Here is a 26,713-nt window from a genome sequence, read left to right as displayed (position 1 = left end):
TCCTCCCTGCTGGCCCTGAAACCCGAGGTGAGTGCCCCCCCCCCACAGCGCTGACCCCCCATCCCCGGGCTGCTCACCTCCCTGCTGGCCCTCAAACCCGAGGTGAGTGCCCCCCCCCCACAGCGCCGACCCCCCATCCCCGGGCTGCTCACCTTCCTGCTGGCCCTCAAACCCGAGGTGAGTGCCCCCCCCCCCACAGTGCCGACCCCCCATCCTCGGGCTGCTCACCTCCCTGCTGGCCCTGAAACCCGAGGTGAGTGCCCCCCCCCCCCCCACAGCGCTGACCCCCCCCCCCCCCATCCCCGGGCTGCTCACCTCCCTGCTGGCCCTCAAACCCGAGGTGAGTGCCCCCCCCCCCCCCCCAGCGCCAACCCCCCCATCCCCGGGCTGCTCACCTCCCTGCTGGCCCTCAAACCTGAGGTGAGTGCCCCCCACCCCACACAGCGCCGACCCCCCCCCATCCCTGGGCTGCTCACCTCCCTGCTGGCCCTCAAACCCAAGGTGAGTGCCCCCCCCACAGCGCCAACCCCCCCCTCCCCCGATCCCCGGGCTGCTCACCTCCCTGCTGGCCCTCAAACCCGAGGTGAGTGCCCCCCCCCACAGCGCCAACCCCCCCTCCCCCCATCCCTGGGCTGCTCACCTCCCTGCTGGCCCTCAAACCCGAGGTGAGTGCCCCCCCCCCCATAGCGCCGACCCCCCCTCCCCCCATCCCTGGGCTGCTCACCTCCCTGCTGGCCCTCAAACCCGAGGTGAGTGCCCCCCCCTCCCCCCATCCCCGGGCTGCTCACCTCCCTGCTGGCCCTCAGACCCGAGGTGAGTGCCCTCCCCCCCAGCACCGACCCCCTCCTCCCCCTCCCCCCATCCCCGGGCTGCTCACCTCCCTGCTGGCCCTCAAACCCGAGATGAGTGCCCCCCCCCCCCCAGCGCTGCCCCCCGCCCTCGCAGCGCGGGCCTCTTCCCCCGCCCCCCGGAGCCAGCCAGTCCCCCACCCCCCCCAGGGCCGGGTGGGAGCTGACGGCGTCTCTGCTCTCTCCCCAGTGCCAGCTCTCGGCTCTGGAGGGCATCAAGGCCTGCATGACCTGTTACCCGCGGGCCTGCGGCTCCCTCCGGGTAAGTCTGTGGGGCAGGGGAGGGGGCGCCGTGGGGCTCAGTGCCCGGCTGCTCACCCACTTTTTCTCCTCACCCCCAGGGCAAACTAGCTGCCTATTTCCTGTCCCGAGTGGATGCTGATTCGCCCAACTGCAGCAGGTACTGGAGGGGCGCTGGTGGTGGGGGGAGCTCTGGGAGCTGGCCCAAGGCATGCTGGGAATACCCCCGCCCATATAGCTTCCCCCCCCTTTCAGATCGGTGTGGTTAAATCCATCTGCCTCCAGGGGGAGCTGGGCCTGCAGGGATCCGCACAGTGGGGCAGATGGGTGGGGGTCTCTGCCAGGCTGGGAGGGGTCGCACTTGGAGGGGAGCTGTGGCGGGGGGGGTTGCTCCCCCAGGACGTGGGGAGAGATGGGAGGGAGCAGGTGAGGGAGGGGTGGGGCAGGAGGCGGAGCTGTCCTGTGACACGGGGGACTTTGGGCCTGGGGGTGGCTGGGGATCAGCCCCCAGGGGCCCCCCTGGGGCGTGGGGAGTTGGGAGGGGTGGGGGATAGGAGCTGATGGGGGGGCTCTCCCCTGGCCGGGGGGTTGCTGACACCGTCCTCTCCACCCCGGCAGCTGGCGTGCGAATGCTACGCGCTGCTGCCCTCGCTGGGCGCCGGCTTCACCCAGGGGCTGAAGCACACAGAGTGCTGGGAGCAGGAGCTGCACGGCCTGCTGGCCACGCTGCACGGCCTGCTGGGAAACCTCTACGAGGGCGCCGAGACAGGTAAGGGGGGGAACCCAGGGCGTCCGGCGGATCGGAGCCCCCATCAGAGCTCGCGGGGGGCAGACGCCAGTGGGGGGGTGGTGTGTGAACCCAGGTGTCCGGCGGATTGGCGCCTCCATCAGAGCTCCCGGGGGGCAGACGCCAGTGGGGGTGTGTGTGTGTGAACCCAGGCGTCCGGCGGATTGGCGCCCCCATCAGAGCTCCTGGGGGGCAGACGCCAGTGAAGGGGGGTGTGAACCCAGGCGTCCGGCGGGCAGGGCTCCATTACTCTAGGACGCTGCTTCCAGGGCGGGGGATCCCGGTGTCCTGCCCAGCCCCATGGAGGGCTGGGAAACCCCCCACCCCTCCACTGACAGGCCCCGCTTCCCCCTCCCCCCCGCAGACCCCCTGCCCTACGAGGGCCCGGGTGTGGGGCTGCTGCTGCCGCCGGCGCCGCCTGACGGGGAAACCAGCTTCGTCCTGAACCTCTACAACCGCTTCTCCGGCCTGGCCAAGTGCCTGCAACTCCTGCTGAGGTACCCGCCCCCCCCTGCAGCTCCCCCCTTCCCCCACGTTCCCCATCTCCGACCGCACCGGGCTCTCCGGCCTGGCCAAGTGCCTGCAACTCCTGCTGAGGTACCCGCCCCCCCCCTGCAGCTCCCCCCCTCCCCCCACGTTCCCCATCTCCGACCGCACCGAGCTCTCCGGCCTGGCCAAGTGCCTGCAACTCCTGCTGAGGTACCCCGCCCCCCCCCTGCAGCTCCCCCCTTCCCCCACGTTCCCCATCTCCGACCGCACCGGGCTCTCCGGCCTGGCAAGTGCCTGCAACTCCTGCTGAGGTACCCGCGCCCCCCTGCAGCTCCCCCCTCCCCCCACGTTCCCCATCTCCGACTGCACCGGGCTCTCCGGCCTGGCCAAGTGCCTGCAACTCCTGCTGAGGTACCCGCGCCCCCCTGCAGCTCCCCCCCTCCCCCACGTTCCCCGTCTCTGACCGCACTGGGCTCTCCGGCCTGGCCAAGTGCCTGCAACTCCTGCTGAGGTACCCGCGCCCCCCTGCAGCTCCCCCCTTCCCCCACGTTCCCCATCCTCCGACCGCACCGGGCTCTCCGGCCTGGCCAAGTGCCTGCAACTCCTGCTGAGGTACCCGCCCCCCCCCTGCAGCTCCCCCCCTTCCCCCACGTTCCCCGTCTCTGACCGCACCGGGCTCTCCGGCCTGGCCAAGTGCCTGCAACTCCTGCTGAGGTACCCGCGCCCCCCTGCAGCTCCCCCCTTCCCCCACGTTCCCCATCTCCGACCGCACCGGGCTCTCCGGCCTGGCCAAGTGCCTGCAACTTCTGCTGAGGTACCCGCCCCCCCTGCAGCTCCCCCCCTCCCCCCACGTTCCCCGTCTCCGACCGCACCGGGCTCTCCGGCCTGGCCAAGTGCCTGCAACTCCTGCTGAGGTACCCGCCCCTCCCCCTGCAGCTCCCCCCTCCCCCCACGTTCCCCATCTCCGGCACCGGGCTCTCCGGCCTGGCCAAGTGCCTGCAACTCCTGCTGAGGTACCCGCGCCCACTGCAGCTCCCCCCTTCCCCCACGTTCCCCATCTCCGACCGCACCGGGCTCTCCGGCCTGGCCAAGTGCCTGCAACTCCTGCTGAGGTACCCGCCCCCCCCCCCCCCCCCCGCAGCTCCCCCCTTCCCCCACGTTCCCCATCTCCGACCGCACTGGGCTCTCCGGCCTGGCCAAGTGCCTGCAACTCCTGCTGAGGTACCCGCCCCCCCCCTGCAGCTCCCCCCTCCCCCCACGTTCCCCATCTCCGGCACCGGGCTCTCCGGCCTGGCCAAGTGCCTGCAACTCCTGCTGAGGTACCCGCCCCCCCCCCCCCCCCCCCTGCAGCTCCCACCTCCCCCCACGTTCCCCATCTCCGGCACCGGGCTCTCCGGCCTGGCCAAGTGCCTGCAACTCCTGCTGAGGTACCCGCCCCCCCCCCCCCCCCTGCAGCTCCCCGCTCCCCCCACGTTCCCCATCTCCCGCACCGGGCTCTCCGGCCTGGCCAAGTGCCTGCAACTCCTGCTGAGGTACCCGCCCCCCCCTTCAGCTCCCCCCCTCCCCCACGTTCCCCATCTCCGACCGCACCGGGCTCTCTGGCCTGGCCAAGTGCCTGCAACTCCTGCTGAGGTACCCGCCCCCCCCCCTGCAGCTCCCCCCCCCCTCCCCCCCACGTTCCCCATCTCCGGCACCGGGCTCTCCAGCCTGGCCAAGTGCCTGCAACTCCTGCTGAGGTACCCGCGCCCCCCCTGCAGCTCCCCCCCTCCCCCCACGTACCCCATCTCCGGCACCGGGCTCTCCGGCCTGGCCAAGTGCCTGCAACTCCTGCTGAGGTACCCGCGCCCCCTGTCACGGAGTATTGGGGGACTCAGGGCCCTGCACCCCCGGCTTCCTGCGATTCACTGCGACTCTCAGCCAGCCAGTAAAGCAGAAGGTTTATTTGGATGACAGGAATACAGTCCAAGACAGGTCTTGCAGGCACAGACAACAGGGACCCCCTCAGTTAGGTCCAGCTTGGGATCCCAGGGCATCCCAGCCCAGCCCCCCTTGGGAGGTCAGAGCCATCTCTCCCCCCAGCCATCTCTCCCGCCTGCTTCCCACACTCTCCTTCAGCGACCCCTCCCACCGCCTTTGTTGTGTTTCCAGGGCTAAGGAGTCACCTGGCCTTCAACCCCTTCCTGGGTTCTCATGTTACACACTCAGGTATGCACCCTCGGGCCATCTCCCATCCTCCAATGCAGACTATCCCAGCACACTCCCCTGTCAGCATTCACAGACCACAGTGAGAACAGTCCCAGTTCGTCACATCTCCCCCCTTCGAGACCGAACTGAGCAGGGTCACTTTAGCCAGTGACCCGGGGAAGTTCGAACCTACCCCCGTTCCCATGGATGCCCCCGCATCCCTCCCATTCCTTGGTGAGAATTACACCAGGCCCGTTCAGTTTCACGCCCCCCCTTAGGTCGGGGGTGCTTGATGACACTCGCAGTTCGCATGTGGGAAGGTTTATGCGGCCTGTGCCCTTTCCCCACCCCCATACCTCTGGGGCTCCAACTGGGCTGTGGTCTTCTCCCAGCGCTCCAGTCTGGAGGTCTGTGCTTTGGGCTCTCTTGGTTCAGAGCCGCCCTTTTAACCTTGGCCACCCTCCGGAAAGGCTCCTCTATGCTGGGCAAGGGTCCTAAAGCTGTTTTCCCCTTGTCCCAGGCCTTCCTCCCCCTCTGACAGGGGTCACAGGATCTGCAGTACTGTCGGACAGTAACAAAGACCCCAGGCCAGTAAAAGCTCCGTAGCAGCCTCTGCTGGGTACGCCAGGTTCCCTGGTGCCCTGAGAGGGGAATGTCATGGGCCCGGCACAGCAGCTGGCGGCGATACTTCTGGGGTACCACCAGCTGCCTCCTGATCCCCCCTGACTCCATTTTCCCTGGGGGAGCCCATTCTCGGTACAGGAACCCCTTCTCCCACAGGAACCTTTTCCGGCCACCTCGTCCCATGGTCTGTACCGCATTGAGGTCGGCCAGGTCCCTTATCTTCCGCAAGGAGGGATCTCTCTGCAACTCGGCCTGGAACTCAGCAGCTGGGACAGGGATGGCCACCTGCTCTTTCTCGCCCGCTGGGTCTGAAGCTGCAGCCTCCCTGAGCCGTGTCCCTGGGCGTTCCCTCCCCACCAGGTTAGGGTCCTGCGCCTCAGGCAAGGCACCCCCCCCCCCCAAGGCCAGGGCGCAGTGCCCCTCGCCGGCTCTGACTGCGGGTCACAACCAGTGCCTTTTGGGGGTTGCTTGGCCAGTTCTCCAGGTCCCCCCCATCAATACCTCAGTGGGCAAATACGGGTGTACCCCCACATCCTTGGGGCCCTCCTTGGCCCCCCACTTCAGGTGTACCCTTGCCACGGGCACTTTGACTGGTGTTCCGCCCACCCCCGTCAGGGTCAGGTAGGTGTTGGGCACCACCTGATCTGGGGCCACCACCTCGGGCCGGGCCAGCGTCACCTCTGCGCCCGTATCCCTGTATCCACTGACCTTCCTCCCATCCACCTCCAGGGGAACAAGGTACTCTCTCCGGAGGGACAGCCCTGCGCCTACCGTATAAACCAAAAACCCTGAATCTGGAGCATCCAGCCCCCTAGAGGAGCTGGCCTGGAGCTCTCCTCCCTCCTTAGCAGGTGGTACTCTGCCAGCCCCCCTTCCCTGGGAATGCTGCCTTTCGCCGGGCTGGGTCTCTACCCAGTCAACCCTCTGTGGGTTCGGTCTGCTCAGTCTGTCCCTGAGCCTAGGGCACTGGGCCCGTATGTGGCCCTTTTGGCCACAGTGGTAGCAGCCCATGTCCCATGGGTCCCCTTGAGTGGGTCGGATGGTCCTGATGCCGGATGCTCCCCTCTGATGGGTTTTTTCTGTATTTTCCCACGGGGAGGTCCCATGGTGACTCTCTCTCTGCATTGTGGTGGGACTGTTCCTTTGGGACTCCTCCCTTTTATCTCCTGACCGGCTCTTTACAAACTCATCGGCCAGCCGGCCTGCCTGTCGCGGGTTCTCTGGCTTTCTGTCCACCAACCACAGCCTCAGGTCGGATGGGCACCGCTCATACAGTTGTTCCAGTACCAGCAGTTTGACCAGGTCCTCCTTCGTCTGGGCCCCACCAGCCCACTTGCTGGCGTATCCTTCCATGCGGACGGCTAGTTGCAGATATGAGATCTCAGGGGTTTTATCCTGACTCCGGAACCTTTCCCGGTACATCTCAGGAGTCAGCCCAAACTCACGTAGCAGGGCCTTTTTGAATAGTTCGTAGTCCCCTTTCTCTGCCTCTTCCAGTTGGCGGTACAATGCCACGGCTTTGGGGTCCAGTAAGGGGGTTAGGACCCGGAGTCTGTCCGCGGGATCAACCCGGTGCAGCTCGCAGGCTGTCTCAAAGGCCTCCAGGAAGTCATCCATGTCCTCCCCCTCCTTGTGTGGGGCCAGGATGCACTTATCAAAGCTCCGTGCAGTCCTGGGTCCTCCCTCTCTCACCGCAGCCGGGGGTTCGCTGCCCTTCAATCTCGCCAGTTCCAGGTCATGCTGACGCTGTCTCTCATTCTCCTGTCTCTGTCTCTCTTCATGCTGACGCTGTCTCTCTTTCTCCTCCCGTTCACGCTGATGCTGTCTCTCTTTCTCCTCCCGTTCATGCTGACGCTGTCTCTCTTCATGCTGTCTCTGTTGTTCACGATCCTCCAGCTCTCTCAGTTTTAGCTCTTTCTCCCATTCCAGCCAATTCCGCTCCACGGATGCCGAACGTCGCCGGGAGGATCCTCTGCTGGCCGGCGAGCTTCGCCGGGAGGGTCCCCTGCTGGCCGGGTGGGTCACGGCGCCTTTGGTATTTGCTGGGCTCCTCCCCACCCTTCCCCTAGGCATAGGAAGGAGGGGTCTCGGGAAGCCCTCAGCAGCCGGCTGACCACTCCCAGCTGGGACAGACACTGGTGCCTGCGCTGTATTTGCCAGGCTGCTTCCCTGAGACACAGGGATCAGTTCATTCGCGCGATCTTCCGCCTCCAGCCGGGCAATGAGCTGTGCTTTGGTGAGCCTCCCAATGCACAGCCCCCTCTGCTTGCACAGCTCCACCAGGTCGCTCTTAAGCCGCTTGGCATACATCTTTCTGCTGGCCACTCACCGGCCTGTGTGCTCACAGCTCCCCACAGTTCCCAGGGGGCCCCCTAGTGTGCCAGCCCTTCTCGAGGTCACCACCTCTCTGCCAGGGTCGAGCTGCAGACTCCTCCGCCCCTGGGACCACTCGCTGCGATGCCCCCGGGGGACCCTGTTACTGCAAAAGTCCTTCTCGCTGGTCACACACTCCCAGGGGTAATAACCGTCTCTCTCTCACTCTTCAACACGCCTGGTCCCCGTCAATCCCCCTTCGTTTTACTGCTCCCCAGTCACTTACTGCAGGAAGCGCCGTCCACGGGGTGCAGTAGATCCCGCCGCTGCCACCAGTTGTCACGGAGTATTGGGGGACTCAGGGCCCTGCACCCCCGGCTTCCTGCGATTCACTGCGACTCTCAGCCAGCCAGTAAAGCAGAAGGTTTATTTGGATGACAGGAATACAGTCCAAGACAGGTCTTGCAGGCACAGACAACAGGGACCCCCTCAGTTAGGTCCAGCTTGGGGTCCCAGGGCATCCCAGCCCACCCCCCTTTGGGGGGGGGTCAGAGCCATCTCTGCCTCCCAGCCATCTCTCCAGCCTGCTTCCCACACACCCCTTCAGCGACCCCTCCCACCGCCTTTGTTGAGTTTCCCGGGCTAAGGAGTCACCTGGCCTCCAACCCCTTCCTGGGTTCTCATGTTACACATTCAGGTATGCGCCCTCGGGCCATCTCCCATCCTCCAATGCAGACTATCCCAGCCACACTCCCCTGTCAGCATTCACAGACCACAGTGAGAACAGGCCCAGTTCGTCACACCCCCCCCCTGCAGCTTCCCCGCTCCCCCCACGTTCCCCATCTCCGACCGCACCGGGCTCTCCGGCCTGGCCAAGTGCCTGCAACTCCTGCTGAGGTACCCGCCCCCCCCTGCAGCTCCCCCCTTCCCCCACGTTCCCCATCTCCGACCGCACCGGGCTCTCCGGCCTGGCCAAGTGCCTGCAACTCCTGCTGAGGTACCCGCCCCCCCCCTGCAGCTCCCCCCCTCCCCCCACGTTCCCCATCTCCGACCGCACCGGGCTCTCCGGCCTGGCCAAGTGCCTGCAACTCCTGCTGAGGTACCCGCGCCCCCCTGCAGCTCCCCCCCTCCCCCCACGTTCCCCGTCTCTGACCGCACTGGGCTCTCCGGCCTGGCCAAGTGCCTGCAACTCCTGCTGAGGTACCCGCCCCCCCCCTGCAGCTCCCCCCCTCCCCCACGTTCCCCATCTCCGACTGCACCGGGCTCTCCGGCCTGGCCAAGTGCCTGCAACTCCTGCTGACGTACCCACCCCCCCCTGCAGCTCCCCCCCCTCCCCCCACGTTCCCCATCTCCGACCGCACCGGGCTCTGCCAGGCCAGCGATGGTCAGTGAACGCCAGGTTTGGGTCCAGTGTGTCCCCTCCCACTCCGGCAAACTCCCTCCCTGGGAGCGTTCGGCCCCCTGGTCCCCCCGTGTGCTCCCCGCAGCGCGGGGCTCCTGGAGAACGGCTGTCATCCCCAAAGGCCCCTGCCCCCCGCCCCACCTCCGGGCTTCGTCTCTCTCCCAGGCAAACCAGTCACCTGGGCACCTCCCAGCCCCTCCGGCCGGCTCCTCGTGCGGGACGGGCCCAGCCCGTCACCGTCACCCTTGCTCTGCACCAATCCTGCCCCCTAGATACAGGAGTGACGCGTGGGGAAACCGAGGCGGGCACAGTACTCCGAGACAGCAGTAAGCACGTGCCCGCTTGGTCGCTGCACCTGGCTGGGTTCCCTGCAGAACAGCATCCCCTAGTGCCGTAGCAGGGGGGGTTGTGCTGACTCAGAGGAGAGCCCTCCCCCCCGCTAACGCCCTCTCCCCCCCATTCCATCCCATTGCAGCAGCGAGTTTGTGGCTCCGGTGACCGTTCCGGTCCAGGACATTCTGGATCTCGTGTGCCGGGCTCTGAACATCTCCATTAAGAACATCGTGAGTTGGGGGGGGCGGGGGGGGGATGGGAGGCCCATACAGCCCTGTAGGGCCCAGCCTGCCTGCCTGCTCTTGGGGAGCCTGGAGTCGCCCCCTTCTCCCCTTCTACTCCCCTTGAGGGGAAGGGGGGTATGTTCTAGTTCCCCCTCGAGCCCCAAGGCTGGGGCTGGATCCTGTCTGACCCCCCCCCTCCCCCCAGAGCTGGTTCGGCGATGGTCCCCTGAAGATGCTGCTGCTGCCGGCTGTTCACCTGGAGATCCTGGATGTGCTGGCGGCCTTGATCCTGGCGTGAGTCCACTGGGAGCGGGGCAGGGGTGGGGCTGGAGGGGTGGGCGGGGCTTTCTGGGGGGGGGAGGGGCTGGGGTGAGAGAGTGCTGATCCCTCTCCCCCCAGGTGTGGGGCCCGGCTGGGGCAGTGAGGGGGGATCTGGGGGGGTCCCTGCCTCACCGCGCTGATCCTTCTCCCCCCAGGTGTGGGGCCCGGCTGGGGCAGCGAGGGCAGATCTGGGGGGATCCCTGCCTGACCACGCTGCCCCCTCTCCCCTCAGGTGTGGGGCCCGGCTGGCGCGCTGGGGCAGCGTTCTGGGCCGGCTCTTCCCCCAGGTGCTGGGTGCCTGGAGCAGCAGCAGCGACTCGGTGCCACCGGGCCAAGAGAAGCCCTACAGGTCAGTGGGGGGCCGCGGAGGGGGACTGGGGGGGGGTCCTGTTCTGCAGCCATACCCTGACCCCCCCCTCTCTCTGCAGCGCCGTGCGCACCAGGCTCTACCAGGTCCTGGAGCTGTGGGTGCAGGTGGGCGGGGCCGGCGCGGGGGTGCTGCAGGGCCCCACCCACCACAGCGAGGCCCTGCTGGCCCACCTGCTGAACGACATCGCCCCCCCCACGGACAGCGTCAAGGTGAGCCCCCCCCCCCGAGTCCCCTAGAGACACCCTGTGCACTGCCAGGGGAGAGCGACCCTACTGAGCCCCTGCCCTGCTCCCTGCCCCACAGCACCCACTAGTGCCGCCCTGGGGCCAGCCCCACCTGCTGGGGGAGAGCGCCCCCTGCTGAGCCCGCCCCGCTCCCCGCCCCACAGCGCCACCTAGCGCTGCCCTGGGGCCAGCCCTGCCTGCCGGGGGAGAGCGCCCCCTGCAGAGCCCCCTAGCGCCGCCCTGGGGCCAGCCCTGCCTGCCGGTGGAGAGCGCCCCCTTGCAGAGCCCCCCGCCCCGCTCCCTGCCCCACAGCGCCCCCTAGCGCCGCCCTGGGGCCAGCCCCACCTGCTGGGGGAGAGCACCCCCACCCCACCCCGCTCCCTGCCTCACAGCGCCCCCTAGTGCCACCCTGGGGCCAGCCCCGCCTGCCTGGGGAGAGTGCCCCCTGCTGAGCCCCCGCCCTGCTCCCTGCCCCACAGCGCCCCCTAGCGCCACCCTGGGGCCAGCCCCGCCTGCCAGGGGAGAGTGCCCCCTGCTGAGCCCCCGCCCTGCTCCCTGACCCACAGCGCTCCCTAGCACCTCGCTAACCGCTCCTGCCCCCCCAGCTGAAAGTGGGGCGCCCTAGCTCGGAGGGGAAGCCCAGCGCCCCCAAGAAGCCGAAGCTCTCGGAGGGGGGTGAGGCCCCCTCCCTGCACCGCAAGCAGGACCCCATGGCTAACAGTGACGTCTGCAAGGCGGCTCTGCAAGGTAACGGGGCCCCCGGGCAGCGGGAGCCTGGAGCCCCAGCCAGGCCTGGAGGGGGGCAAGGGGCCCTCTCTCCCATTCAGGGGGTGGGCTGCATGGGGGTACGGGTCCCTGTGGGATGTGGGGCCCCTCGGCTTTTGCCTTGTCCCCCCCCCATCGCCTGGGGGGCTCACCCCTTGAGGGTGCCTGGGTGGGACCAAGGTAGTCCTCTGAACCCCTCCTGTCTCTCTGCAGCGCTGAGCCGGGCCATCCTGCTGGGAGGGAGTCTGGTCAAGGAGGAGACCCACAGGGTGAGTGATGGGGGGCGGGGTGGGGGGGGGTTAGATGGGGCAGGCAGATGGGGCTGGAGGGAGGCAGGGGGGTTGGGGCACAGGGTGGTGGGGGTGGAAGGCAGTGGATTTGGGGATTAAAGGGGTGGGGGGCGAGTGGGGGGCTCTGGATTAAGGGGCAAGTGGGGGGCTCCGGGTTATGGGGCAAGTGGGGGGGCTCCAGGGTGAGTGGGGGGTTCGGGTTACGGGGCGAGTGGGGGAGTTGCAGGGTGAATGGGGGGCTCTGGGTTACGGGGCGAGTGGGGGGCTCCAGGGCACGTGGGGGAGCTCTGGGTTATGGGGTGAGTGGGGAGCTCCGGGGGGCTCCGGGTTACGGGGCAAGTGGGGGGGCTCCAGGGTGAGTGGGGGGTTCGGGTTACGGGGCGAGTGGGGGAGTTGCAGGGTGAATGGGGGGCTCTGGGTTAAGGTGGCGAGTGGGGGGCTCCGGAGGGCTCGGGGTTACGGGGTGAGTGGGGGGCTCAGGGCTCCGGGTCACGTGGGGGAGCTCTGGGTTATGGGGTGAGTGGGGGGCTCCGGTTACGGGGCAAGTGGGGGGGCTCCAGGGTGAGTGGAGGGTTCGGGTTACGGGGCGAGCGGGGGGCTCGGGACTCCGGGGCATGTGGGGGAGCTCTGGGTTATGGGGTGAGTGGGGGGCTCCGGGGGGCTTGGGGTTACGGGGCGCTGTCTCTAAACCCCCCGTCTCTCCCCCCAGAGGCTGCAGGAGCTGGTGGTGCCGCTGCTGCTCCGCCTGGCCCAGGGGGACGTCCCCCCCGGGGGCTCCTACGCCAGCCCGGCCTGTCGCCACCAGCTCTACCGCCTGCTGTTGGCCCTGCTCCTGGCACCCGCGCCCGCCTGCCCCCCGCCCCTGCACTGCGCCCTGCGGGCATTTGCCCTGGGCCAGCGGGATCCCAGCCTGCAGGTGAGACCCCACGGGGACACCCCGCTGCCGATCTCTCCTCCCCCCCCCCCCCCCCCGGCTCCAGCGCTCCCCTGTCTCTCTCGCCCCCTGCAGGTCTCGTCCTTCTGCGCCGAAGCCCTGGTGACCTGCAGCGTCCTGGCACGCCCCCGGGTGCCCTCCCTGCAGCTGCCCCTCCCTGCTGCTGGCCCTGCCCCCTCGGACCTGGCCGCCTCCCCCTTCCGCCAGGCCCCGCCCTTCCCCGCCCCGCCGCCCGCCCGCCCCCCGTCCGCCAACCACCTGGGGCTGGCACCGCCCCGGCTGCCCCCTTCCGCCGGCCCTGGCCTGGCGCTGGCAGAGGAGCCTGGAGAGGCGGGTGACCCCCGGCTGCTGGCCCCGCCCTCGCCTGGGGGTGCGGAGGAGGGGGGGGCGGGGCTGGGGGGCAAGTCCCGTCGCCCCGTATACGTGCACTACGAGAAGGAGGAGGAGTCGGACGTGGAGATCTCCCTGGAGAGCGACTCCGATGACAGCGTGGTCATCGTCCCCAAGGGGCTGCTGCCCAAGCCCCCCCCGCCGCCTCCGCCTCCCCCTGCGCCCCCCTCCCCAGCCCCTGCCCAGCCCCCCGAGGAGCCACCCGCCGCCCCGCTCCTGCCCGCCGCCAGCGAGGCACTGCCCGGCCTGGGCGAGGAGAACCCGGCTGTGATCAACATTAACAGCAGCGAGGAGGAGGAGGAGGAGTTCCCGGAGGAGGAGGAAGACGAGGAGGAGGAGGAAGAGGAGGAGGAGGAGTACTTCGATGAGGAAGACGAGGACTTCGAGGAGGAGGAGGAGGAGGAGGAATTCGAGGAGGAGGAAGAGCTGGGGGAGGAGGAAGAGGAGGAGGAGGAGTACGAGGAGGAGGAAGGGCTGTCGGAGGAAGAGGAGGAGGAGGAGGAGGGGGCCCTGTCGGAGGAAGAGCGGGTGCCCCCCGGCCCCCAGGAGCTGCCGGCCGCGCCCAGGGAGCCGGACGATCTCATCATGGAGGTAGAGGAGAGCCAGGCACCCGAGCCGCCGCCCCCCGAGGAGGTGGAGGAGGAGGAGGTGGTGGTGATGAAGGCTAGCCCCTTGCCCGCCCCCCAGCCATCGCGAGAGGAGGAGGAGGAGCTGGAGGAGCTGCCGCCGGCCCCGCCCACCCCACCCCAGCAGGCCAGCCCCCTCCAGGCCCCGCCTCTTGGCCAGGAGGAGATGGGAGCAGAGCCCCCACTGCTGGAAGCCCCGCCCCCCATCCTGGAGGAGGAGCAGCCCCCCAAGGACGAGGGGGCGCCCCCGGCGGGGGAGCAAAGGGATGGCACCGGAGAGGGGGCCCAGCCCAGCCCCGAGCGGGAGCAGCCGGCCGGGAAGGCAGAGGTGAGACCGGAGGAGTGAAGGGTGAGGCCCTGGGGAGGGGCGGGGGTGAGGTGTGGGTCGGGGGCTGGGGGCGGAGATGGGGCCTAGGGCAAGGGCTGCCGGCTGACCCCACCCCCATCTCTCCCCCCCCAGGCGGAGGCGGACGAGACAGAGACCATGCTGGCTGACTTCATCGACTGCCCCCCGGACGACGAGAAGGGGCCCCCTGAACCTGGCCCCTAGGGGGCCCCCCCGACCCACCTGCCCACTCCCGGGAACCCTCCCAACCAGCCCCCCCCGCCCCCACTGTGTCCCCTGTATGGTTCAATAAACACCCACACACCCAGTGCCAGGCTGTGCAGTCTGTGTGGGGCGGGAAGCGAGGGGTGGGGTTACTGAGGGGCCTCTTTTCATGGGCGGGTCCTACTTCCCGGGGAGGGGGTGGTCAGAGATCGGGGGGATCCCCTGGCCTCGTGCCCCAGAGACCCGCCAGCCGCCTGGAGTGGGGACATGCGACTGCCTGCAGATGCCGTGCCCCGGTGGCGGGGCCGGGATCTAGTGCGCCCCCCCACACACCCAGGGGGAGAGCATTCGCCATATGGGGGGGGTCTGACCCCTCCCAGGGGACGGGGTAACCCCCTATTACCTGTCTGACCCAGCCGCACAGGGCTCGCCCCCTGTATCAGACCCCCCTCCAGTGCCCCCGAGGGGGGCTTTGTTTGCAGCAGCAGGTCTGGGTGACCCGGCTCTGACGGATGGGACCCCCCGGAGCCACTAAGGGTGTGTGGAGACTCCCCGTCTTGGGCCTTGGAGGGAAGGAAGGTCTGTGCAGGGGCAGCAGGTTAGTAAGCCCCCTCTCCCCCCCATTCACTCCATCCCTGCCCCCAGACCCACCTCTGCTAGGCTGGCTCTTTCGGGGTGCCCTGGGGCCTCGGGCACCACTCGAGGATGAAGCAGCGTCTCTCCCGCCCCCCAGGCCAAGGAGCCTGCCCGGATTCAGTGCCTCCTGGGGGCGCTCAGCCCCTTGGACCCCCTGTGAGCTCCCTGCAGCGAGTCCCCCTGGGCTCACCCCCCCAAAGGGCCCTGCCCCCCACTCCCCGCAGCAGGCAGTTGTCTCACAGCCAGGTTATGAGCTGTGGGGAACCCGGCGTAGGAGCGAGGTCGTTAACACCGGGAGCAGGGACCTGCAGCAACGTCCATCGGGGGGACGACGACGACACCCAGAGCCCCTCCCTGAGGCCCAAACAAAGCCCAGTTTCAGCCCCCCCCCCCCACCTCCAGACAAACCGGTCCCCTGGGCCCCCTGTTCCCAGCCCCTCCAGCCGGCTCCTTGCAGGGGACGGGCCCCAGCCATGGGGTGCCGGGCTACAGAATGTGGGCCGATCTCTGTGGCCCATTAGCCCGTCGCCGTCACCCCTGCCCTGCATCGATCCCGCCCCCTAGATACAGGAGTGACCCGTGGGGAAACTGAGGTGCGCACAGTACTCTGAGACGACATTAAGAACATCCCACTTCAGCACAAGAAGAATCGAGGGCAGAATAACGGACAGACGTTGATGGTTACGCTGCGAACTCCACACCGGACAATCTCCGAGGGGGAACAAAGCTTTTCTGCCCTTTTCTCAGCGCGCACCCACGTCCTGATGGAAGAGCTACGACCGGACTGAAAACACCGTGCGCAGGACGCTGTTGTTGGGTTGCCAAAGGGACGGGCTTGGGAAGAGTCTATCCGAAGCTGTGGAAGCGAGGCATCCGAAGCACGTTGTACAAGGACCTCGCACCATGGCCGCGTTTTCAAGAGTTGAAGAGAAATGCCGGCTGATTCTGAAGAGGACAAAGACAAGCGGAAGGAGAAACTTCAAGAATTTGAGAGGAGAAAACCCCAAATACCCAGGTCCTGCCATACTTTCCATGTCCTGGAGCGAACTGTGGGCTGGGAGAGCATTGTCGCGGACGAACCTGCATGGCGAGATGAATGAAATCGTTTGGCTTTTTCTGCGTCCACTTCCAAACTTCAGATTTCAAAGTGCTGCATGCGAGGACTCGTCCCCAGCATCCCTCCGCAATAAGAAGCCATTCATGGCCGCCAGGCAGGGGGAAAATACAAGTAGCCGGTAAGGTAAGGTTTGCCCATGCTGTCTGCGAAATATCGTTCGTCTTAACGGAGCTTTGTCCTCGTTAGTAGAAGCAGCTAACCCTCTTGATAAATGGGGTTCAGTATGAAATACACTCAAGCGCCCAAAGAACCACTGTCCGTCAGGTTTATAAATATGGGACAGGAACCAGGTTCTGTCTGGTCCCGGTCTCCAGGAAGCTGGCCCGTGCGGCGGCGTTCCATTCCCCGTTCGCAGGAGGTGCGCTTCCCCCGTATTTATACCGTGCTATCGCAAGTGACCCATCGCTACAGCTGCACCCAGCCGCTTTGCCCAGTCCCCTCGCTGGTTCGGTCCCTGCCTTGGCGGGGTTCGGGGCCGGGCCGCAGACAGAACGAATCAGGCTCGATTTTGAGCCGTTTCCTATCAACCTGGGCCAGATGCCGACTTCAGTGAGTGCTGGGGGGGGGGGGGGGGGCGCGAGGGGAGAGCAGCGGCTAGCAGGGGCGGGGTAGGCTAATTCGCCGGCCCAGGAGGTGGGCTTCGGGGCATTGGTGCGTATCAATGGAGGGGTGGATGCGGGGAATCCACGTTCAGAGAAGCTGGGTGTGGGCTGATGGGTGTCTGCTAGTCAAGGGGAACACGGACTTGTCCTGCAGGCACCTGGGACGGCCACCCTGCCTTGCCTAGAGCCATGGCCCTGTCCCTCTGTGACCCTGTCCTGTCCAGTCATATGATCCTGTCCGCATGTGACCCCGGCCTTATCCAGTCAATGACCTGGTCCCCATCTGGCCCTGTCCTGTCCAGTCACCTGATCCTGTCCCCATAGGGCCCTAGCCTTGTCCAGTCATGTGACCTGGTCACCATGTGACCCTATCACCTGACCCTGTCCCCATGTGGCCCTGCCTGTCTCCAGAGTCATGTGACCTGGTCCCCATGTGACCCTGCCATTGCTCGATTTAAGGCCCTGTCATGTGACAGCCCCTCCCCCACCGACCCAGTTCTTTGGACTGTACCATTTGCACTAGGGGAGAGGTTGTTTTTCATTCCCCTTATTTAACTTTCGCCTCCCCCCCCCCCCCCTCCCGAGGGGATTTGGGGCTCTCCGAAATCCGCGTCTATAAATAGCCAGGATCCCGCCCCCCCACCCCTGGGAGAGGATGGAACGGTCCGGGGCCTCTCGACCAATCGTAAGGCGGAGCTGGGAACGGCCTGGCCGGTTCCATTGCGCCACGAAGGGGACGTGCCCTGCTCCTCCCCTCCCCCCCCACAGTCTTTGCAGGGTGGTTCCGCCCGGTCACCTGACTTCTCCCTCCTGGGGCCGAGGCTGCCTTCAGTCTGCTGCGTCGGCCCGGCCAGCAGCAGCCCGACGAGGAGGCTCCGCGCCGCCCGCTCGCCCCCGCTCCGGCCCCGCCATGGCCTCCCTGCTCTGCTGCGGGCCCAAGCTGGCCGCCTGCGGCATCGTGCTCAGCGCCTGGGGCGTCATCATGCTGGTGAGCGGGGGGCCCCGGGGCTGGTGGGGGGCGGGGGAGGGTCTGTGCAGGGCAGGGTGACATGGGGGTGGGGGACTTGGGGGTAGAAGTGGGTGGTAAGAGTGGTCCCCCACTCTTGGGGCATGTAAGGGGGCTGGGGTCTAGTGGGGGTGGATGAGGGCCCAGGGGGGAGGGCACTATGTGACCATGGGGGGCTGCCCCACAGTGGCTGGATCCAGCCTAGGCTGCGGGGGGGGGCACCTCTCCTACCAACTTCCTCAGTGACACAGACTTCCCCACGTGAGCTGGAAAAGGTGATGGGGCGGCTCAGGCACTGGCTGTGTCACCCCTGGGTGGCGCGAGACCCCCGAGGCTGTGCTGGACGCCCCCCTCTGGGTGACCCCCCCCCCTTTCCTGGATCCCGGGGCTGTGTCCGGTGCTCCTTCGGCTTGTCCCCCCCCACTTCCGGGCCTGGTGCCCCTTGGGTCTAACCGAGTGTTGGGAACCCTTAGTAAAGGGATAGAGAATCAGACAGAAAATATCATGTTGCTTCTGAATAAATCCATGGGACGCTCCCATCTTGAATACTGCGTGCAGATGTGGTCGCCCCATCGCAAACAAGTTCTACTGGAATTGGAAAAGGTTCAGAAAAGGACAACAAAAATGATGAGGGGTCTGGAACGGCTGCCGTATGAGGAGAGAGTAATAAGACTGGTTTCAGAGTAACAGCCGTGTTAGTCTGTATCCGCAAAAAGAAGAACAGGAGTACTTGTGGCACCTTAGAGACTAACAAATTTATTAGAGCATAAGCTTTCGTGGACTACAGCCCACTTCTTCGGATGCATATAGAATGGAACATATAATGAGGTACGAGTTTTTTCATGAGGTTGATGGATTTCCATTCCATACGGCTAAATGCAGTGCCTTGCATAATGACAAGTTTCAGAGTAACAGCCGTGTTAGTCTGTATGCATCCGAAGAAGTGGGCTGTAGTCCACGAAAGCTTATGCTCTAATAAATTTGTTAGTCTCTAAGGTGCCACAAGTACTCCTGTTCTTCTTAATAAGACTGGGACTTTTCAGCTTGGAAAAGAGATGGCTAAGGGGGGGGATATGATAGAGATCTATAAAATCATGACCGATGTGGAGAAAGTTTAAAAAATAAAAAGGGGGGGGGGTTAAATAAGGAAGTGTTAGTTATTCCTTCTCATAACACAAGAACTAGGAGTCACCCAATTAAATTAATAGGCAGGGAGTTTAAAACAAAAGGAAGTATTTCTTCACCCAACGCACTGTTAACCTGGGGAACTCCTCGCCAGAGGATGTTGCAAAGGCCAAGACTATACCAGGGTTCAATGGCTATTAGCAGGATGGGCGGGGATGGTGTCCCTCGTCTGTGTGTGCCAGGAGCTGGGAATGGGCGACAGGGGATGGGTCACTTGAGGATTCCCTGTTCTGTTCATTCCCTCTGGGGGACCTGGCATTGGCCACCGTCCAGACAGGACACCGGGGTGGATGGACCTTTGGACTGACCCAGTCTGACTGCTCGTGCGATCTGTCCCGGGCATTGGCTTTCTGCTCCTGGGAAGGTCGCGTTCTCCCTCCTTGGCCGGTTCCATCTGACCCGGGGCCGGTTCTGCCCAGGACCCGGCTGGGCACAGCAGGGACACTTGGGTGTCTGGTGTTGTGTAAACAGGCTCTGGGCTAGGTCCTGATTCCCTTCCAGGCCCTTCTGCCCTGCTGCAGCTGGCCCTGAAACCAGGACGTGGGGGGCGGATCCTTCTGGGGGACGGGTTGAGGGGCTGGCATCGGGCTTAGCCAGGCGGATGTGGCTGTTGCCTGCGCTGTGCCCTGTCCGGGGGGGGGGGGGTGTTGCAGCGCTGGGATGGGGGGTGTGCTTTCCCCTGCTCACCCCCCCCCCCCCCCCCCCCCCCCCGTCGGATCTCTGGTCTCTCCCCGTAGATTCTCCTGGGGATTTTCTTCAACGTTCACTCGGCTATTCTCATCGAAGACGTTCCCTTCACGGAGGAAGATTTCAAGGAGTAAGTGCTGCCTTTGGTTTTGTCCTTAAAGTACTGCCCAGGACCTCTTCGGGGGGGGGGGGGGGGGGAAATCAGGCAAAGCGCCACATTGATGGGTAATACATGTATCAATCCACACTGTCATATGATCTATGACTGACACACACGCTCGGGCTCGCTCTCTCTCTCTTTCTCTTGTTACCAACCAGTTGCTCCCCTTAACTGCACTGGCCAGGCGAGTTAGATGGGGGAGGGGTGGAGCCGGGCGTCTGCCGATCCGGATCGATGCTCCCGTGTTGACATGAGACGAGACGAGACCCGGGGTCCTGTGCAGGACCCCTCACTTTTATAGCCGCTTCCCTCTCCTGCAAATCTGTACCAGCTGCAAACTTTGTGTCCATTGGCCCTTTGTGCTGCTTCCTTCTGGGGGTGTCCTAATGCCCCCACGTTTCTCTTCCAAGAGGGGGTGTGGTGCTGGCTTCTAACCCCCGAGGCCGTCATTAAGTCTGAGCTTCTCTAGTGAGCCCACTGGACACGTTTTATTGTTCTGGGGTTTGGCTCCCACCCCTCTCCGCGGGGTGCAGCTGTCTGGAGGCGCTGCCTTCCTCATCCACACCTCGGTCAGTCAACAGAGCAATCCATTAAAAGGGGGGAAGATCTTATTCTCCTCCTAGCGAAAAGACATTTTCCTTCTATCTCAACTAGGGTGACCAGATGTCCTGTTTTTATAGGGACAGTCCCGATTTTTGGGTCTTTTTCTTATATAGGCACCTATTACCCCCCACCCTCTGTCCTGATTTTTCACATTTGCTGTCTGGTCACCCTAATCTTAACTGTCCTTGGGGGTGACAACATTGTACCCAACTCAATACACAGTTTCTATCTAAGGATTTGATACAAAGTTGCCTGAAAACAGAGGTCCCCCATGGATAGGCCCAGTACAAGGTTATATGAACATGGTACACGGTTATGCGAAGGTGCTTAATGCAGAAATTTATCCACCTTGGGACATGTCCCCTCTAGGGGGCGGTGGCTCCCCCCCCCCGGCCCCAGGGCGGGGACTGGCTGGCTCAGGGGGGCGGGGAATGGGGCAGGGGCCTGTCCCCTCTAGGGGGCGCCGGCTTCAGGACTGACCCCCCTGCTCCCTCTGCCCCACAGCGGCCCGGAGAAGATTCACCGCCTCTACGAGCAAGTCAGCTACAACTGCTTCATTGCGGCCGGGCTGTATGTGCTGCTCGGGGGCTTCTCCTTCTGCCAGGTCCGGCTGAACAAGCGCAAAGAGTACATGGTGCGCTAGGACCCCGCCGGGGACAGCCGCCCCTCCCCCCCCCCCCGGATCCCCCACGCCCCTCTATTTATTACAGCCCCTCCCTGGTGCGCCTTTGCTCGGGAGTTGCCCTGCGGTGGGGACTTCGTGGGGGGCGCCCACCCCCTGGGATGCTGCTGACCCCTGGCCTTAAGAGATTGTAAAAGTGGGGGGTCTCCAGTTGTGTGGGGGGGGTCAGTCTCCCTACGGTGCTGGTGGGGCACAAATGGGTTGTTGCCTGTGGGGCTGGCTCCCCCCCTCTTTGCATGGGGCAGGCTGTGGGTTGGGGTGGGGGTCACGTTCTGTACCCCCCAGCGTGGAGTCCTCCTGTCGTCTCACTTTCCAAACCCACCCTGCGGTGTCGTCCGTCCCCCATCCCTCCCCAGCAGCGAGGAGAGGGGGTGAGATGCTGAACTGGGTGTGGGGGGGGGGCACCCCTTGTCCTCTCCTGCAGAGACGACCCCCCCCCCCCCCCCCACCGGGTTGCGGTGGGTGTCTGTTTGTGTCAACTCTGGAACTGGTTCCTGTGAAATAAAACATATTGGATCCCCTGCCTGTACCCACTGAGTGTTCCCTGGGGTGTGGCGGGGGGAGGGTGTTAGGGGCACCCATGGGAGGGGGTAGGTGGGGAGGAGTGGGTGGGGTTGGGGGTGGGGGGTATCTGGGCAGCAGGTGGTTTTGGGGGTTGGGGCAGGATGAGGGGGTGGGGTAGTGCAGGGTGGGAGGGTCAGGGGGGGCAGGATGAGGGGTTGTGGGGGGGGGCAGGCCCGTGGGGGCCCAGGGGGCCCTGTTTGTGGGTGGGGGCAGGTGCCCTGCAGGGGTCTGTGAGGCTGGGGGCGGTGCCGAGATGCCCCGCCGGCGGCGCGGCGGCACGGAAGGGGTTAAGACCATAGAGCGCTTGGTCCTCCAGCGTCCTAGCCCGGGGGCAGCCGCGCCCCTTCCCGGAAGCTGGCGCCGCTTCTGCTGGTCCCGGATTCCACTCGCCCCGCCCCCTTTCCCGACATCCACCGCGGCGAGAGCGCGCGCAACACGAGGGGGCGGGGCCAGCAGCTGGGGGCCGCGAGCGGCGGCGGCGCCGGCCAGAGAAACCCCCCGGGGCGGGGGCCGGAGCGTCCGCGGCGCGATGACGTCAGCATCCACCAAGGTGTGGGGGGGGCGGGTTTGGGGGGGCCCCGCGGGGGGAGGGGACACGAGGGGGCGGGGCTGGGTTTCAGGGGCCCCGCGGGGGGAGGGGATCCGGGGGCGGGTTTGGGGGGGCCCCGCGGGGGGAGGGGATCCGGGGGCGGGTTTGGGGGGCCCCGCGGGGGGAGGGGACACGAGGGGGTGGGCTGGGTTTGGGGGGGGCCCCGCGGGGGGAGGGGATCCGGGGGCTGGGTTTGGGGGGCCCCGCGGGGGGAGGGGACACGAGGGGGTGGCTGGGTTTGGGGGGGCCCCGCGGGGGAGGGGATCCGGGGGCGGGTTTGGGGGGGCCCCGCGGGGGGAGGGGATCCGGGGGCTGGGTTTGGGGGGGCCCCGCGGGGGGAGGGGACACGAGGGGGTGGGCTGGGTTTGGGGGGGCCCCGCGGGGGGAGGGGATCCGGGGGCGGGTTTGGGGGGGCCCCGCGGGGGGAGGGGATCCGGGGGCGGGTTTGGGGGGGCCCCGCGGGGGGAGGGGACACGAGGGGTGGGCTGGGTTTGGGGGGGCCCCGCGGGGGGAGGGGATCCGGGGGCGGGTTTCAGGGCCCCGCGGGGGGAGGGGATCCGGGGGCGGGTTTGGGGGGGCCCCGCGGGGGGAGGGGATCCGGGGGCGGGTTTCAGGGCCCCGCGGGGGGGTTCTCTGACGCTCTCCCCCCCCGACCCCCCTGCAGGTGGGCGAGATTTTCTCCGCGGCCGGCGCCGCCTTCACCAAGCTGGGGGAACTGACGATGCAGCTGCACCCCGTGGCCGACTCGTCCCCCGCCGGGTGAGCGGGGGTCCCCCGGGGCGCGGGTGGGGGGCTGGGCCCCACGGGCCGGGGGGAGACGGGGCCCCAGCCTCACCCCACCGGGGATATGGCAGGGCCTGGCGGGCCGGGGGTGGCTGTGTTTACATTGTGGGTGTTATTGTAGGGTCTCCAGGGGGGCGGTGCGCTGGGTTGGGGGCGGGGCAGAGCACAGGGGAGGGGCGGCCCTGACCCCTGTGTCCCCCCCCTTCGCTCACCCCAGGGCCAAGTGGACGGAGACGGAGATCGAGATGCTGCGGGCGGCCGTGCGGCGCTTCGGGGACGACCTCAACCGGATCAGCGCCGTCATCAAGGAGCGGACGGTGTAAGGGGGGGGGGGTCTCTGCCGGGGGGGGCACTGGGGGGACAGAGCCCCGCCCGGTGACGCCCCCTTTCCTGTCCCCGCAGGGCACAGATCAAAGCCACGGCCAAGCGTAAGGCCTATGAGGACAGCGGGGTGCCCCTGCCTGCCGATTCCCCCAAGAAGGGCCCCAAGAAGGGGCACGGGCTGGGGGGGGCCGTGGCAGCCCAGGCCCTGCCCCCCCCTGCCCAGGCCGGGGGCCCTGCTGGGCTGCAGGACACACCCGCCCCGCCCATGAAGAAGCAGAAGGCGTCGGGTGAGCAGCACCCCTGGGCGGGGGTCCTGTCGGGGGGGGCGTCGTGTCCCCTGAGGTGGGAGCTGTGTCTGGGGGGTTCATGTGCCCTTGGGGGGGGTTGTGCCTGGGGGGGGGCTGTGTCTGGGGTGGCTTTGTGCCGGGGGGGGGGGCTGTGTGCCCTGGGGTGCGGGAGGGACCAGTCCCGCAGTGGATAGGGTGGGGGCGGTCTCGGGTGGGGCTCTATGAATGGGGGGGTGGGTGGAGGCGTTGAGCTGTGGTGCCGGCGGGGGGACCCCACGCCCTGGGCTGACCCCTCCCTTCGCGCCCCCACAGACGTCACGCTCAGCGCCTTGAACGACTCCGACGCCAACAGTGACCTGGTCGACATTGAGGGGCTGGGGGACGCCCCCCCCGCCAAGAAACTCAACTTCGACCAGGGTATGAGCCGGGAGGGGAGGGGGGGATGGACTCACACTCTGCATGCCTGGGGGGTAGGGTGGCTGGGTGGACCATCCCCAGGGAGACATGGGGGTTTGGGCCTGCCCCTGCCCTTTCCCCCTCTCTCCGCCCCGTTCCATTGGCAAACCTCCTCCCAGTGGGCGGGGGGGGGGGTGTCGATCAGCTGTTCGCCCTTGAGGGCCCCAGGGTGGGGAGTTCTCAGGGAAAAGCCCCTCCCTGGGTGGCGGCAGCCGGGAGAGTGTTCCTTCCCCCAAGGCACCATTAACCCGGGGAACTCCTCGCCACAGGGTGTTGCGAAGGCCACGGCTGTTTCCGGGTTCGAAGAAGCACTAGACCAGTCCCTGGAGGACCAGTCTGTGGATGGCTACTAGCCAGGCTGGGCAGGGAGGGGGTCCCTAGCCACCCCCCCCATTTCCATGAGGCCCCGCCCCCTCTGCACAGGCTCCGCCTCAGCCTCTCTTGTGATCTCTCTCCCTCTCTCAGACAGTCTGACCCTGGACCCTGGGCTCCTGATCACGCCCGGCGACCTGCCCCTGCTGTCCCGCTGAGCCCCCCTGCCCCGCGCACGGACCAACCCACGCCTGCGAGGAGCCCCCACACACACACTCCCTGGGGAGGGGCTGATGGGAGGTGCCACTGGCAGGCCTTGCCCCATTGCCCCCCTGCCTTCCTGCTGTTTTCCCAGCCCCATCTTTGGTTTTTATTTTAAATAAAAGTGACAACGACCCCCCGCCCCCCCCCCCCCCGCCGGGGTGTGTCTGGTAATTGTCGTGGAGGTGCTGGGGGGAGCAGGGTGGGGGGCCTGGGCAGACTGAGAGCCGACCCCCTAGGGGAGATGTCACGGGGGGAGCAGCCAGACCCCAAAAGCAGACGGCCCCAGGTCCCCGGAGGGGATAGCGGCTGGGGAGCCGGGGTCCCCTCTCTGGTGGGGGACTGGGTTATTTGGGGGGCTGGGTTCCTCTGTCCAGGGGCTGGGTTATTTGGGGGGGCTGGGTGCCCCGACCAGGGGCTGGATTATTTGGGGGCCTGGGTACCCTTGTCCAGGGGCTGGGTTATTTTGGGGGGCTGGGTGCCCCTCTGGTGGGGGACTGGGTTATTTGGGGGGGCTGGGTGCTCCTGTCCAGGGGCTGTGTTATTTGGGGGAGCTGGGTGCCCCTCTGGTGGGGGACTGGGTTATTTTGGGGGGCTGGGTACCCCTGTCCAGGGGCTGGAATATTTTGGGGGGCTGGGTTCCCCTCTCTGTGTTTGGCTGAGGACAGGGGGAGGTTACTGACTGTCAGGGATTGGGGGCACCCTGGTGTTGCCACAGGCCCTGGAGGGGCCACCTTGGGCACCAGCTGCCCCCCCATGGCCCCACTCTTCCTCCAGGGCCCAAGCCAGGTTCCCCAGGCCAGAGACACGCCGGGTTGGGCCCCATGGCTGGGAGCCCCCCATTCAGCCCTGGCCTTCCCACACCCCGATTCCTCAGCGTCAGCAGCCCCCCCTGAACTCCCTTTATCCCTTGCTGCTCCCCGCCTGGCCCGGTGCTCTCCAGCTAGGTCTTGGGAGGGGGGCGCCCCTTGTCTCTCTGGGGGGGGAGGGGCTGCAGCTCACTCCTTGGTTCCCGTCCTGCGCTGCCCCCCAGGGGTGACTTGGAGAAACTGAGGCACCAGGCGGTGTGGTACAGATCCTGCCAGCTGTGTCATGGGAGCGAGTTTGGGGTTCAGTTGGGGGTAAACTGAGGCTCCCCAAAACTGTGGGTCTAGGTGAGGGGAGTGGAGGGAGTCTACAGGGGGGACGTCTCTACCAGGGGGTCTGACCGCTGGGGGCCCCTGCAGAGACATGGGGGGGCCCTTGGAGAAAGCCCGGCACAGTCATGCGGGTGCTGCCAGTAGAGAGATCCCTCCCCGGCACGCAGCACTGGCCGCCCCGCCCCAGAGGCGGGTGCATCTCAGTGCCGGCTGAGGGGTTCCCATGTCGCCAGCTGCCCCGCCCCAGAGGTGGCTGCATGTCAGCGCCGGGCGAGGGCGCCCCGTGTCACTGACCGCCCCGCCCCAGAGGTGGCTGCATCTCCATGCCGGGTGAGGGCGCCCCGGGTAACTGGCCGTCCCGCCCCAGAGGTGGCTGCATATCCGCGCCGGGTGAGGGGTCCCCGTGTCACTGGCCGCCTCGCCCCAGAGGTGGGCACATCGCAGGCCGCGGTGGAGGAAGTCGCACACAGGCTCCTGTTGCTCCCCCCGGGTCGCGTTGCTGCCCCCCAGCCCCGGCTCCGGTCGCGTGGGGCCCAGCCCCGCTGGGGCAGCACAAGGAAATACTGGCTGGCAGGCAGGACGCTGCCAATATTTTTGTGCTGCTGGAGCGGGACAGGCAGGGCCGGGCCCGAGGCCGGGGTAGATGGGCTGGGGGAGCGGAGCCTGGCTAGAGGTCGTGGGCGGGGGGGGGGCAGCGTCTGGGTCGCTCCATGGCCGCGGTCCCGGCCCGCGCGGTAACACCACAAAAATGGTTTGTGCGTCCAGACCCTCAGACAAACCATGATGTGCTGCTGGGGCGAAGGCCGGGGTGGGGGGCGTCCGGGGGGGGGGCATCTCCAGCCCTCGGGGCGGGGGGGCGTCTGCAGCAGCGAGACAAACACAACCTGTTCCGGGGCGGGCGGGTTGTTGGGGGGGGATCCAGAGTCAGACCAGGTTTATTGGGGGGGGAGGGCAGCGTTTTGTCTACTACATAAAGGGAGCTGGGGGGGCAATTGCTAGAAGTGGGGGGGGGTCTTCATCTGGGTGCCGGCCCCCGGCTGGGTACGTGGCTGGGGGTCGCTGCTGGATGTCCCCTCCCCCTTCCCGGCCGATCCCATCCAAACCAAAATGGAGTCAGGCCCCAGGTGGAAAATGGAGTCTTTTTTTCCCAGCAGCCTCTGGGGCAGCAGCTGGCTCTTGACATAACGCCCCCCCTCCCCCCCCAGGAAAAAAAACTGGTTAATTAGGTCACCCTCCCCATTCAAATGAGCCCCGAATGCAAACCCCCCGCCCCCCAGCCTCGCCCCCAGTGCTGCATGGGAGACCCCCCAGAAACAAGGACAGAAATCCCCCCCCCCACCACAAACTGGGGCGGTTTGTGCAGTTAAATGGCTGAGAGCGGGGGGGGTGTCAAGCCCCACAACGGC

At 66.7% G+C, this 26,713-nt stretch overlaps 3 protein-coding genes across 5 annotated transcripts; all 3 read left to right on the top strand.

Moving 5' to 3' along the window:
* Positions 1 to 1,230: 1,230 nt before the first annotated feature.
* Positions 1,231 to 14,018, top strand: PELP1 (proline, glutamate and leucine rich protein 1; the record flags this gene model as incomplete). Its single annotated transcript, XM_054005569.1, has 14 exons — positions 1,231 to 1,248; positions 1,707 to 1,857; positions 2,240 to 2,372; positions 4,513 to 4,569; positions 7,102 to 7,188; positions 9,363 to 9,450; positions 9,650 to 9,738; positions 9,998 to 10,114; positions 10,194 to 10,344; positions 10,965 to 11,106; positions 11,338 to 11,393; positions 12,124 to 12,330; positions 12,424 to 13,692; positions 13,825 to 14,018. Coding segments are annotated over 14 exons (2,655 nt in total), but the record flags the coding sequence as incomplete, so codon positions are not given.
* A 3,068-nt stretch (positions 14,019 to 17,086) lies between these two features.
* Positions 17,087 to 21,113, top strand: RNASEK (ribonuclease K). Its single transcript, XM_054005299.1, has 3 exons — positions 17,087 to 17,257; positions 19,198 to 19,277; positions 20,415 to 21,113. Exons 1-3 carry the CDS (start codon positions 17,180 to 17,182, stop codon positions 20,551 to 20,553), a joined length of 297 nt encoding a protein of 98 aa, XP_053861274.1. The 5' UTR covers positions 17,087 to 17,179; the 3' UTR covers positions 20,554 to 21,113.
* A 484-nt stretch (positions 21,114 to 21,597) lies between these two features.
* Positions 21,598 to 24,307, top strand: C15H17orf49 (chromosome 15 C17orf49 homolog). 3 transcript variants are annotated; one of them, XM_054005337.1, is made up of 6 exons: positions 21,598 to 21,706; positions 22,410 to 22,504; positions 22,746 to 22,847; positions 22,931 to 23,139; positions 23,452 to 23,556; positions 24,065 to 24,307. In XM_054005337.1, exons 1-6 carry the CDS (start codon positions 21,686 to 21,688, stop codon positions 24,067 to 24,069), a joined length of 537 nt encoding a protein of 178 aa, XP_053861312.1. In that variant the 5' UTR covers positions 21,598 to 21,685; the 3' UTR covers positions 24,070 to 24,307. The 3 variants fall into 3 exon arrangements, with proteins under 3 accessions (XP_053861312.1, XP_053861313.1, XP_053861311.1); XM_054005336.1 differs by having other exon boundaries at positions 21,599 to 21,706; positions 24,061 to 24,307; XM_054005338.1 differs by lacking the exon at positions 22,746 to 22,847 and having other exon boundaries at positions 24,061 to 24,307.
* The last annotated feature ends 2,406 nt before the right edge of the window (positions 24,308 to 26,713 follow it).

Source organism: Malaclemys terrapin, chromosome 15 (genome assembly GCF_027887155.1).
Source record: "Malaclemys terrapin pileata isolate rMalTer1 chromosome 15, rMalTer1.hap1, whole genome shotgun sequence".
In the NCBI taxonomy this organism is placed as follows: domain Eukaryota; kingdom Metazoa; phylum Chordata; order Testudines; family Emydidae; genus Malaclemys; species Malaclemys terrapin.
Note: the sequence above shows the minus strand (reverse complement) of the source record. Positions and strands in the feature narration are given on the sequence as shown.

Coding starts and splice junctions, on each gene's coding strand:
- RNASEK (XM_054005299.1), top strand. CDS start 17,180: ATGGCCTCCCTGCTCTGCTGCGGGCCCAAGCTGGCCGCCTGCGGCATC. Junction 17,258..19,197: donor CCTGGGGCGTCATCATGCTG/GTGAGCGGGGGG, acceptor CTCTCCCCGTAG/ATTCTCCTGGGGATTTTCTT. Junction 19,278..20,414: donor ACGGAGGAAGATTTCAAGGA/GTAAGTGCTGCC, acceptor TCTGCCCCACAG/CGGCCCGGAGAAGATTCACC.
- C15H17orf49 (XM_054005336.1), top strand. CDS start 21,686: ATGACGTCAGCATCCACCAAG. Junction 21,707..22,409: donor TGACGTCAGCATCCACCAAG/GTGTGGGGGGGG, acceptor ACCCCCCTGCAG/GTGGGCGAGATTTTCTCCGC. Junction 22,505..22,745: donor GCCGACTCGTCCCCCGCCGG/GTGAGCGGGGGT, acceptor CGCTCACCCCAG/GGCCAAGTGGACGGAGACGG.